At 40.1% G+C, this 13,413-nt stretch overlaps 1 protein-coding gene across 5 annotated transcripts in view; it reads right to left on the bottom strand.

The window, feature by feature from the left end:
• FRY (FRY microtubule binding protein) overlaps positions 1-13,413 on the bottom strand; it is a gene marked incomplete at its 5' end in the record, with an annotated part of 648,830 nt that overhangs the window by 71,815 nt on the left and 563,602 nt on the right. For all 5 annotated transcript variants that reach the window (XM_079773965.1, XM_079773964.1, XM_079773962.1 and 2 more), the window contains 2 exons: positions 1,920-2,018; positions 10,116-10,265. In XM_079773965.1, the coding sequence (XP_079630091.1) occupies positions 1,920-2,018; positions 10,116-10,265 (249 nt within the window). The remainder of the gene's footprint in view (positions 1-1,919; positions 2,019-10,115; positions 10,266-13,413) is intronic.

Below are 13,413 nucleotides of genomic sequence, written 5' to 3'. Positions count from 1 at the left end.
TATTTAGAATCTGTCAGTCTTAAGCATCTGATAGTAACTAATCTAGATGTGGAAATGAACCTTTAGGCAGAAAACAAAAGGCACTGAAGAACCAAAATATACACTGACATAGACTGGTTTGTTCACTGATGAGAATGAAAGAATTAATTTATTAACTGATGATTGAGAAACTGGAAAACAATAACAGGTAAAGAGCCGCAGAAATAGATGACAGTGGGAACTGTTACAGTAGAATGTCAGAACTCTTGCCCTTGGACAGGTCAAGGACATCAATAACAATAGAAATAAACAAAAAACCAGTAACTTTACAATGAATGTCTTCTATGTATGAGACACTGTGCTGGACAGTTTCTCCATATATTATTTATATTTAAAGGCAATATTGTATTGTTTTCATAATACCATTCTCACTCCTAGCAAGAGAGGATAATGATAGAAAGTCCTAGGGTAGTTATGAGCATTAAATGATTTAATTTAAGAGATTTAACTCTTAGGTTGCTGGACACAGAACGAATTTAGGAAATGATACCTTCTATGACTGTTTAAGACTGTTACATTCTTATAAAAATTCTATACATTAATTATTATCACTGTTATAGATGTTCAATCTGAGATGAGGGAAGGTCAGTAATTTATCAAAGGCTACTAAACCCTCATGTGGCTGAGCAGTGATTGGAAGCCAAGTCCATCTGACTTCAAAATTCATGTTCATGCCTGGCATAGCATAGGAAATGCTTCATAGATATTACAGAATTATTTGTCAGAAATCAAAGGGTGTGCATGGATGGTTTTTGGATTACTTCTGTCTCTATAATTTAAAAATCTAGATTTAAATTTACAATCTAGAAGAAAAGAGTGAAGAGCAAGAGCAGAGGCCATGACAAGCTGTGGAGAAACAGGTCCTAAGAGTGGTCAAGGGGAGGAGAGCAATGAGATCCATCTCAACTAGTGTTGGGCGAGACTAACACTGGAAGGAAGTAGTTAACAATTTAAAATCTTAGAGAAAAGTTATAACATTGATAAAGTGACATCTCAAGCAGATACCTACTTTCCCTAATTACTTGGTAGAGAAATCATGGGGCTAAAATTGAAAGCTGAAAACTGTGTAGATATCATCCTATATAATAAAGAGGTAATATGCAAATTAACCATCACTCCAACGCACAAGATGGCTGCCCCCATGTAGTCAAAGATGGCCACCCCCATGTGGACACAAGATGGCCGCTACAAGATGGCCAGCAGGGGAGGGCAGTTGGGAGGGACCATGCCAGCAGGGGAGATCAGTTAGGGGCGACCAGGCCTGCATGGGAGGGCAGTTAGGGGTGACCAGGCCAGCAGGGGAGGGCAGTTAGGGGTGACCAGGCCAGCAGGGGAGGGCAGTTGGGGTCGACGAGGCCTGCAGGGGAGGACAGTTAGGGGCGACCAGGCCGGCAGTGGAGGGAAGTTAGGGGTGACCAGGCTGGCAAGGGACGGCAGTTAGGGGTGACCCGGCTGGCAGGGAAGGGCTGTTAGGGGCGACCAGGCCTGCAGGGGAGGACAGTTAGGGGCAACCAGGCTGGCAGGCAGAAGTGGTTAGGGGCAATCCAGCAGGCAGGCAGGCGAGCTGTTGGGAGCCAGCAGTCCTGGATTGTGAGAGGGATCCCAGATTGGAGAGGTGCAGGCAGGGCTTAGGGACACCCCACCCCCACCCCCCGTACATGAATTTCGTGCACCGGGCCTCTAGTTTTATATAATCCACGATATTGAGTGTTTTACCACCACTGAATTGGAATTTTAATCCCTAGCAGAGGAATAGATGAAGTTGGTCTTCTCCCCAAAGTACCTCTCTTAGGTTAATGCCAACCCCTTCCAGAAGCTCACCGTGGCTAGTTCATTTGGTTTTAATGGAATGTACACACACACAGAAACACAACACTTACTGAGAGAGTGGCCTCTTTTCTGTTGTTGTAGGTGTCCAGATATTCTTGCAGTTCCAAAACACTGAACTTGAGCTTGTCCAGAAGTCCACAAGAAAGGAGCTAAAGACAGAAAAATAATTTATATTAAAACAGCTAGAGATATACCTGGACAAGGCATGACTATACAGATAGAGAAAGAGAGGTATATGGCCCAGCTGGTATAGCTCAGTGGTTGAGTGTCAACCCATGAACCAAGAGGTCACTGATTTGATACCTGGTTGGGGCACATGCCTGGGTTGTGGGTTTGATCCCAATAGGGGGTGTGCAGGAGGCAGCCAATTGATGTTTCTCTCTCATTGATGTTTCTATCTCTTTATCCCTCTCCCTTCCTCTCTCTCTAAAAGAATTCAACAAAAACATATTTAAAAAAAAAGAAAAGAGAGGTATACTTAGAAGTGATGTAAATGGGGGAAAGGGCATCCATTTTTAGTAAGCTGTGCAATTTGTAATTTTGCTGCAATTGCAATTGAATACTATCTTGCCAATTCAAAGTCAATATGGAAATATCCATTTTCCCATATCAATGTAGACAGAGAAATATTAGCAAGTATTCCACAGAAGCCCAGATTAAGATACGTTGTACATTTTACACATGAACATTAGTATCTTCATCCAGTAATTCGCCAAGTAGTGTGAAGACAGAACTCTACTAGTAAATAATCTTTCAAAGTGATTTTTTGTTTAATCTGTACTTTGAGTTATTAAGATAGAATGATTTTTCAGATTGTATGCCTTGCTGCAAGACAGCGAACCACCAATCAAGTTCTTAGAAATATTGACTCCTGAGACTTTCATAATTAAAACACATCCTCATTGGTTCTAAACCCCAGTAATTACCCAGCATACAAGATGGTTCTGTGATATGCATGGGGGATGTACAAGAAGGTAACACCCCCAAACTCCAAAGAGCTCACCAGTCTTTCAGGGTTAGAGTTATGTTCATAAAGTCAACACTCAGCACTCAGCCAGGGACTATTTTAACCACACTTTAAACTCATCCCTTGCTGCTTGGGCTGGATGAATGCATCCAGAGGGTAGTTAGCATCTTGTTGAGGGTTGGGTGTGAGGAAAATAATGACATGCTGCCTCTGGAGACCCATCTGGCTGGGCAACCTAGCATTGTGGGGATAGGCTAGGTCAGCTCTGGAGGGATCACTCACCATATTCATAGCTGTCAAAGTCAGAGCCATCGGAGAAAGGTGGAACTATTATTTACTTATTTATTTATTGGGGTGACATTGGTTGACATGATCATATAGGTTTTGGGTGTGGATTTTTATGTTACAAGATCTGAATATTGTACCATGTGCCCACTACTCAAGGTCAAATGTTCTCCTATCACCTTATATTAGGACCTCTCTTTGTCCCCCTATCCCCTTCCCTCTGGCAACTACTACACTGCTGATTGTGTTCACAAGTGTCAGTTTCATATCCCACATATGAGTGAAATAATATAATTCTTAGCTTTTTCTGACTGACTTATTTCACTTAGCATAATGTTCTCAAGGTCCATCCATGTTGTTGCAAATGGCACTATTTCATCCTTTCTTATAACTGAGAAGTATTCCATTGTGTATATGTACCACCTCTTCTTTATCCAGTCCTCTATTGCAGGACACTTTGGTTGTTTCCATGTCTTGGCCAGCGTGAATAATGCTGCAGTGATCATAGGGGTGCACATATCTTTGCGAATATGTGTTTCGAGTTTTTTGGGTTTATACCCAGGAGAGGGATTGCTGGGTCGTATGATAGCTCTAAATCTAAAGCCAGACAGCTTTCCATAGTGGTTGTACCAGTCTACATTTTCACCAGCAGTGAATGAGGGTTCCCTTTTTTGCACAGTCTCTCCAACACTTGTTATTGCTTGTCTTGTTGATAATGGCCACTCTAACTAGTGTTAGGTGGTATCTCATTGTAGTTTTGATTTGCATTTCCCTAATTGCTAGTGAGGTTGAATATCTTTTCATTTCTATTGGCTGTTGGTATGTCTTCTTGGAGGGGTGTATTTTCAGGTCCTCTGCTCACTTTTTGATTGGGTTGTTTGTTTGGTGTTGAGTTTTATGAGTTCTTTATGTATTTTGGAAATTAAGCCTTTGTTGGAGCTACTATTTGCAAATATCATCTCCCATCTGGTTTGCTGCCTCTTTGTTTTGTTGAGACTTCTTTTGCTGTGCAGAAGCTTTTTAGTTTGATATAGTCCCATTCTTTTTCCTTTGCCTTTACTTCCCTTGCCTTTGGGGTCAAGTTCATCAAATGTTCTCTATTACCAAAGTCCATAAGTTTGGTACCTATATTTTCTTCTATGTAACTTATTGTTTTGGGTCTTATATTTAGGTCTCTGGTCTATTTTAAATTAATTTTTGTACATGTGGACACATTGTAATCTAGTTTCACTCTTTTGCATGTGGCTTTACAGTTTTCCCAGCACCGTTTATTGAAGAGACTATCTTGTGTTTCTGGCTCCTTTGTAAAAAATTATCTGTCCATATACATGTGGTTTTATAGCTGGGCTCTCTATTCTGTTTTGTTGATCGGTGTGTCTGTTTCTCTGCCAATACCATGCTGTTTTGATTATCATAGCTCTGTAATATAACTTGAAGTCAGGTAGTGTAATACCTCCAGCTTTGTTCTTTTTTTCTCAGGATTCCTTTGGTTATTTGAGTTCTTTTGTGGTTTCACACAAATCTGATGATTTCTCATTTTATTTCTTTCAAAAATGACATAGGGATATAGATGGGAATAGCATTAAATATATATTTTGCTTTGGGTAATATGGCCATTTTAACTATGTTGACTCTTCCAGTCCATGAACATGGGATATTTTTCCATTTTGTTGTGTCTTTTTCAATCTCTTTTAATAATGCTTTGTAATTTTCAGTATATAGGTCTTTCATGTTCTTTGTTAAGTTTATCTCTAAGTATTTTATTCTTTTGGTTGCTATTGCAAAAGGTATTTTTTTCATCTCTTTTTCTATTTTGTTGTTGGTATACAGGATGGCAATGGATTTTTGCACATTGATTTTGTATCCTGCAACTTGACTGTATTTGTTTATTTTCTAATAGTTTATTTTTGGTGGAGTCTTTAGGGCTTTCCATATACAGAATCATATCATCCACAAAAAGTGACAGTTTGACTTCTTCTTTCCCTATTTGGATGCTTTTTATTTCTTTCTCTTGCCTTATTGCTTTGGCTAGGACTTCCAGCACTGTGTTGAATAAGAGTGGTGAGAGTGGACCTCCTGGTCTTGTTCCTGATCTTAGAGGAAAAACTTCCAGTTTTCCACCATTGAGTATGATATTAGCTGTGGGTTTATCATATATGGCCTTTATTATGTTGCGGTACTTTCTTCTATTCCTATTTTATTGTTTTAATCATAAATGGATGTTGTATCTTATCAAATGCTTTTTCTGCATCTATTGATAAGATCATATGATTTTTGTCCTTTCTTTTGTTAATGTGGTGATTGATTTGCATATGTTGAACTATCCTTGTGCTCCTGGAATGAACCCCACTTGATTGTGATGCTTATTTTTTGGATGTACTATTGTATTCAATTTGCTAGTATTTTGTTTAGGATTTTTGCATTATATTCACCAAAGATGTAGGTCCATCTTTGAGAATGTTCCATGTGCACTAGAGAAGAATGTATACTCTGATGTTCTTGGATTAAGGTTCTGTAAATGTCAATTATGTCCATTTGGTCCAATGTTTCATTTAAGGTTAATATTTCTTTATTTATTTTCTGTTTTGCTGATCTGTCTGATCTGTCTAGAACTGTCTAGATCCCCAACTATGATTGTGTTATGATCTGTTTCTCCCTTTAGTTCTGTGAGTAGTGGTTTTATATATTTGGTGTTCCCTGGTTGGGTGCATATAAGAAGTGTTATGTTTTCTTGATGTAGTGTTCCCTTTATTATTACAAAGTGTTCATTTTTGTCTCTTGTTATCTTTAATTATATTTTGTATGATATAACTATGGCTACATCTGCTTTTCTGTGGATATTATTTGCTTAGAAAATTCCACCCTTTAACTGAATCTGCCTTTGTCTTTGCAGCTTAGATGTATCTTTTATATACAGCATATGGTTGGGTTTTGTTTTTTGATACACTTTGCTACTCTGTGCCTCTTTATTGGTGAATTCAGCCTTTTTACATTTAGGGTAATTATTGATGTATGAAAATTTCCTATAGCCATTTTATATGTTGTTTCCTGCTAGTTCTGTGCCTCCATTGGTTCTTTTCCTTTGGGTTTCTGTGTGTTGTTTTTGTTCGGTGGTATTCTATACTTCTTTCCTTTGTTTCCTCTTTTTTTAAAGCTGTATGTCCTGGTTTGGGGATTTTATGTGTGGCTATCATTAGTTTTACAAAAAATAAAGTTGCATATATACTGTAGTGTTTTCCCTTTTGAATGCATCTGATCTTCATCTTCCTTTGCCAGTTCAGACTATAACCCCCTCCCCTTTCATGTTCTTGTTGTTGCAAATTATCCCTGTTTATGCTGCAAGTTTTTTGGTGATCTTACTTGTAGTGTTGTGACCTTATGTTCTTTGTTATAGGTAGAATAACTCCCTTGAGTAATTCTGCAATGGAGGTTTTCTGGTGATAAAATCCCTCAGCTTCTGTATGTCTGGGGGCAGCTTATTTCTCCTTCATATTTAAGGGATAATTTTACTGGATATATTATTCATGCTTGTTAATTTCTGTCTTTCAGACATTTAAATATTTGGTTCCACTCTCTTCTGTCTTGTAGAGTATCTGCTGAGAAGTGGGATGAAATTCTGATGGGTGTTCATTTGTAGATTACTTCCTTCCTTTTTTTGGATGCTTTGAGAATTTTTTCTCTGTCATTAATTTTTGATAGTTTTAATACAAATTGGAGAGGGCCTCTTTGGATTGAGGTATCTAGGTGTTCTGTTTGCTTCTTGGAGTTGAAGATCTAGTTCTTTCCATAGGTTTGGAAAGTTTCCATCCACCATTTGTTTGAATAGACTCTCCGTTGCTTGCTCCCTCTTCTTCCTTCTCTGGAATGCCTATTAATCTCATATTGCTTTTTTTCTAATGGAGTCAAATAGTCCTCATAGAGCTCTTTCATTTTTCTTTATGCTCAGGTCTCTTTCTTCTTCCCTCTTTGTCATTTTATTTCTAGATATCTTTAATATCACTAATTCTTTCCTCCACTTGCTTGGCTCTATTTTCTATGCTCAGTAGTTCACTCTTAATCTCCTTAATTTTATGCTTCAGTTCAGGATTTCTAATTGGTTCTTTTTTAAAGTTTCAATCTCCTCAGTCAAGTACTCATTTTGTTCATTGATTTGTTTTCTGAGTGCATTGAATTGCATGTCTGTATTTTCTTGCATCTTGTTGAATATTTTCAGAACTGCAATTTTGAAATCTCTGTCATTTATATTACATATTTCCATGTGTTCCAGCTTGCTTTCTGGGGATTTTTCCTTTCCCTTCTGGTTATTCTCATTACTGTAGTTGTTCATGGTATTTGCTGTTTTCCTTTACCTATGCATATATCTCTGTCTGTATATTATTTTCCAGTAAATTGTGCTTAATTGCAAGATTTTTTACCTCTGTGATGTCCCAGTCGTGACCTCCATGGCTTCCATAAGATAATACAGCAGTGCTGCTTGGTGATAGATTTTGTTTTGCCTTCACCATCATGTGACCCCTGACCTGTGTGGGGTCACAACCTAAGCACTACACCTGGAGATTAGTCACAGAGGGAAACAGTCCTTGTACTGAAGTAGTTCTTGGGTTACAGATAATATGCTCCTTGACCCAATTCCAAGGACAATGGGGGGAAAGTTTTGGAAATACAAGTGGTGGCAGGGCTCTGTGGTTCTGTTTTTTTGTTTTTTGTTTTGTCTGAAACAACTCTTCCCAGCCCCACAGTGGAAAGCCACATGGCAAAACTCCATGCTCTGTCAGGCATCTGCTGCCTCAGTCACTCTTTAATCCATTCATAGCTTGCCCTGCTGGACTTCCCACTGTAGCTCTCTGTTCCTCCTGGCCGAAGAAAGTGCCTGCTACCACTGGCTTCCTCCACTCTTCAGGATGAGCTGTGAGCTCCCAGCCTCAAGGATGCATCTGTGGGCCATCAGAGCTTTCCTCCCTTCTCATTTCCCTGCTTATTCCCAGTTTTCCACTTTTAGATATTTCAATGCACTGGTCTCTCAGGCGTGCCTCTGTATTGAGCAGATAATTCTTTGTTGAATTACAGTTGGTTTACTTGAAGAAATTTCAGGGGGAGTGGCCAAGGGGCTCTCTCATGCCACCATTCCTCTGACCTAGAGCTTTCTTTTCTTTTTTTATTTTTATTTTAAAAATTTCTTTATTGATTAAGGTGTTACATATGTGTCCTTATCCCCCCATAACTCTGCTATCCCCCCCCCGCCCTCACTCATGACATCACCCCCCTGTAGTCTGTGTCCATTGGTTAGGCTTATATGCATGCATACAAGTCCTTTGGTTGATCTCTCCCCCTTACTCCCACCCTCCCCTACCTTCCCTCTGAGGTTTGATGGTCTGATCAACGTTTCTCTGTCTCTGGATCTATTTTTGTTCATCAGTTTATGTTGTTCATTATATTCCATAAATGAGTGAGATCTTGTGATATTTATATTTCTCTGACTGGCTTATTTTGCTTAGCATAATGCTCTCCAGTTCTATCCATGCTGTTGCAAATTGTGAGAACTCCTTCTTTTTTTACCGCAGCATATTATTCCATTGTGTAGATGTACCACAGGTTTTTAATTCACTCATCTGCTGATGGGCACTTAGGCTGTTTCTGTATCTTAGCTATTGTAAATTGTGCTGCTATGAACATAGGGGTGCATATATCCTTTCTGATTGGTGTTTCTAGTTTCTTCGGATATATTCCCAGGAGTGGGATTACTGGGTCAAATGGGAGTTCCATTTTTAGTTTTTTGAGGAAACTCCATACTGTTCTCCACAGTGGCTACACCAGTCTGCATTCCCACCAGCAGTGCACGAGGGTTCCTTTTTCTCTGCATCCTCGCCAGCATTTGTTGTTTGTTGATTTGTTGATGATAGCCATTCTGACAGGTGTGAGATGGTACCGCATTGTCGTTTTGATTTGCATCTCTTGGATGATTAGTGACTTTGAGCATGTTTTCATATGCCTCTTGGCCTTCCTTCTGTCTTCTTTCGAAAAGTATCTATTTAGGTCCGTTGCCAATTTTTTGATTGGGTAGTTTATCTTCCTTTTGTTAAGTTGTATGAGTTCCCTGTAAATGTTGGAGATTAAGCCCTTATCAGTGATAACACTGGCAAATATGTTCTCCCATGCAGTGGGCTTTCTTGTTGTTTTGTTGATGGTTTCTTTTGCTTTGCAGAAGCTATTTATTTTGATGTAGTCCCATTTGTTTATTTTCTCTTTAGTTTCCATTGCCCTAGGAGCAGTATTAGTGAAGAAATTGCTTCGGCATATGTCTGAGATTTTGCTGCCTGTGGATTTCTCTAGTATTTTTATGGTTTCCTGTCTTATGTTTAAGTCCTTTATCCATTTTGAATTTATTTTTGTGTATGGTGTAAGTTGGTGGTCTAGTTTCATTTTTTGCATGTATCTGTTCAGTTTTCTCAACACCATTTATTGAAGAGACTGTCTTGACTCCATTGTATGGTCATGCCTCCTTTGTCGAATATTAATTGAGCATAGTGGTTTGCGTCAATTTCTGGGTTCTCTATTCTATTCCATTGGTCTATGTGTCTGATCTTGTGCCAGTACCAGGCTGTTTTGAGAACAGTGGCTTTGTAATACAGCTTGATATTTGGTATTGAGATCCCACCTACTTTGTTCTTCTTTCTCAGGATTGCTGCGGCTATTCGTGGTCTTTTTTATTCCAGATGAATTTTTGGAAAGTTCGTTCTAGGTCTGTGAAATATGGTATTTTAATGGGGAAGGAGCTTTCTTTTGATTATCTGTAATTATTTGCCTTGGCTTGGGCTGGCACTGCACCTTCATTACTGTGCCCACTCAAGCCTGTGGGAGTCACATCACAACCAATTGCTGCTCAGAAACAATGAAAGTGTCACTCAGACAAACCACAACACAAACAAACCCCTCTATCATTCACACCGGAATCTGGACAGGCCATTGGCCTCCAGAGAAGGACTGGGACACTCACAGTCTCAGCATCCACGAAAAGTGTGGGGCACTCGGAACATGAGGTGAGCATCTGGGAGGAGCTGACAAACTTGGACCCGATCCCCCTGAGGTTGTCTCCAAGGTAACTGGCTGCATCACAGGTTAGAAAGCAGAACCTTTTTTGAATATTCTGAAAGGCAAAATAGTTATTATTTGTAAAGGTTTAACTTATGGACTTGAATTTTTAAAAAAATTGATAAAAATGTCAAATGAGCCTATGTCCTCAGTGAGTGTGGCCAGGAAGGAATGGGAATAGAGTGAAAATTTGTGTGAAGTAAATAATGATGCAGTATGGACAAAAATTCTTCCTAAAATGTCACTTCCCAACATGCAGATGCTCATAGATTCATTCCAATAAGTGTGGTTTTCCTTTGTGCTGGTGGCCAGTGTTGATCAGCAGCTGGGTCCTCCTCGCTTGTCTGTCAGATCATTGAGGACTTAGTCAGGTTACATCAATGTGGGTGAGACAAAAAGGTTACAAAATGGAACTCCTTTCTGTTTCCCAAGGTCACAGCTCCCTGAGACAAAGCTGAAATAGTGCCATTTAAGCTTCTGGAGCAGGAAGGAGTAAATGCTACCTGGGACCTAGAATAATATCTCCCCTGGGAATGTATCTGATTAAATGCCTAACTCTGTCCTATAGCACTGTCTTCATGAACTCATTAGTCCTCACAACCAGGTGATGAAACTGAGGTTAAGAGAGGTGAAGTTGAGAAACCAAGATGGTGGCATAAGGTATACACCTGTACGTGCTGCCTCTCACAACCACACCAAAACTACAACTAAAAGACAAAACGACTATCACCCAGAACCACAGGAAAGCTGGCTCAGTAGAAGTTCTACAACTAGAAGGAAAGAAAAAAGCTCATTGAGACTGGGTAGTAGGTGCAGAGGTGCGGAAAAGCAGAGAGGTGCTCGCAGGAATCATTGTTTACTGCACTGGGACGCGGAAACACGGAGATGCAGAGATGGCTGACTGGCAGCCATCGCTGTTTGCTATGCTCTGGTGAGTCCCTGAGACCCCACCCCACACAATTTACAAACCCACCCAAACTGTGCGCAGCGGCTTTTGCATATGAATGGCCTGCCCTTTCGCAGCTTAACCTAACAAATTGCAGCTGAGGCAGAGAGCTCTAAAACTTCCAAACCCTAAACAAAGAGGAGAAATCTGAAGATCTTGCTGTAGCTCCTGCTGGGTGGCCTCAGACAGTAGCTGACTTGCACATCCTTGGAGATCCAAGAGCCAGTGTACCTAGTGGTCAGTGTGAGATGACACCAGATTTCAACTCCTCACATACATAAGGGACACACTCAAGAGGCAGACTCAGTGAGCACCAAAGCCCCACTGAAGCAAATCCTGCCCCATAAGGGTGTCCCCAGCACAGCAGTTCTTCCATTATAGACACAGCTGACCCTCACAGCCAATTGGCCTGGAGGTCAATTCCTCCCAGTGTACCAATAGCAATCAAGACTTAAGCCGAAACTGGTTTGGCTCAGTGGATAGAGCGTCGGTCTGCGAGCTGAAAGGTCCCAGGTTCGATTCTGGTCAAGGGCATGCACATTGGTTGCGGGCACATCCCCGGGGGGGGGGGGGTGTGCAGGAGGCAGCTGGTCGATGTATCTCTCTCATCGATGTTTCTAGCTCTCTATCCTTCTCCCTTTCTCTCTGTGAAAAATCAATAAAAATATATTAAAAAAAAAGACTTAACTACAATAAGACTGTGCACCCAGCCCACAAAGGGGTACACCAAGAGTGTCCACCTCAGGTGATTGGGGAGGCTGAGCCACTGGGCCCTATAGGTCACCTACCACACAAAGTCACTCTATCAACACAGGGAAGCAGCCAAAATGTGGAGAAAAAGAAACATGTCACAAATGAAAGAAATGGAGGAAAGCAAACTACTGGATATAGAGTTCAAAACCACAGTTATAAGGTTACTCAAGAAACTTCTAGAAACCGCTGAGAAACTTAATGAGACTTCTGAGGAACTTAGTGAGACCTACAAGGATCTTAATGAGAATGCCAAAAAAATGGAAAAGGACCAGTCAGAAATTAAGCATACACTGTCTGAAATAAAGAATAATATACAGAAATCCAATAGTAGACTTTAGGACCCCAAGAATCAAACCAAAGATTTGAAATATGAGGAAGCAAAAAACACCCAACCAGAAAAACAAAAAGAAAAAAGAATCCAAAAATATGAAGATAGTGTAAGGAGCCTCCTGTACAACTTCAAGCGTACCAACATCCGAATTATGCGGGTGCCAGAAGAAGAGAGAGAGCAAAATTTTGAAAACCTATTAGAAGAAATAATGACAGAAAACTTTCCCTACCTGGTGAAAGAAATAGACTTACAAGTCCAGGAAGTGCAGAGAACCCCAAACAAAAGGAATCCAAAGAGAACCACACCAAGACACATCATAATTAAAATGCCAAGAGCAAAAGACAAAGAGAGAATCTTGAAAGCAGCAAGAGAAAAACAGTTAGTTACCTACAAGGGAGTGCCCATATGACTGTCAGCTGATTTCTCAACAGAAACTATGCAGGCCAGAAGGGAGTGGCAAGAAATATTCAAAATGATGAACAGCAAGAACCTACATCCAAGATGACTCTACCCAGCAAAGCAATCATTTAGAATTGAAGGTCAGATAAAGAGCTTCACAGAAAAGAACAAGCTAAAGGAGTTCATCACCACCAAACCAGGATTATATGAAATGCTGAAGGGTATTCTTTAAGAAGAGGAAGAAGAAGAAAAAGGTAAAGAAAAATTTTGAACAACAAAGTGACAACAAATACATATCTATCAACAAGTGAATCTAAAAATCAAGTCAATAAAAAATCTGATGAACAGAATAAACTGGTGAATATAATAGAATCAGGGGCATAGAAAGGGAGTGGACTGACAATTCTCAGGGGGAAAGGGGCGTGAGAGGTGCGGGAAGAGATTGGACAAAAATCTTACACCTATGGATGAGGACAGTGGCGGGGGATAAGGGCATGGGGCTGGGGGTGAATCAGGTGGAGGGGAGCTATGGGGGGAAAAAGAGGAACATCTGTAATAATCTGAACAATAAAGATTTATTTTAAAAAAAAGAGGTGAAGTTACTTGCTTAAAGCTCATGCAACTAGTAAGTAATAGTATAAGGGTGAGCCTGAGTCCAGCATTCACATTCCTCCCAGAAATGTGTAACACTTCCTAAAAGTTATGGTTCCTCCTGTATTGCCTGAGAAAAAACTAGAATTAGAAAAAGTCTGATTCACTGTGCCTGTGTCAGTG

The sequence above is a fragment of the Cnephaeus nilssonii genome (assembly GCF_951640355.1).
Source record: "Cnephaeus nilssonii genome assembly, chromosome: 6".
Taxonomy (NCBI): Eukaryota; Metazoa; Chordata; class Mammalia; order Chiroptera; family Vespertilionidae; genus Cnephaeus; species Cnephaeus nilssonii.
This window is presented reverse-complemented; position numbering and strand designations above follow the sequence as displayed.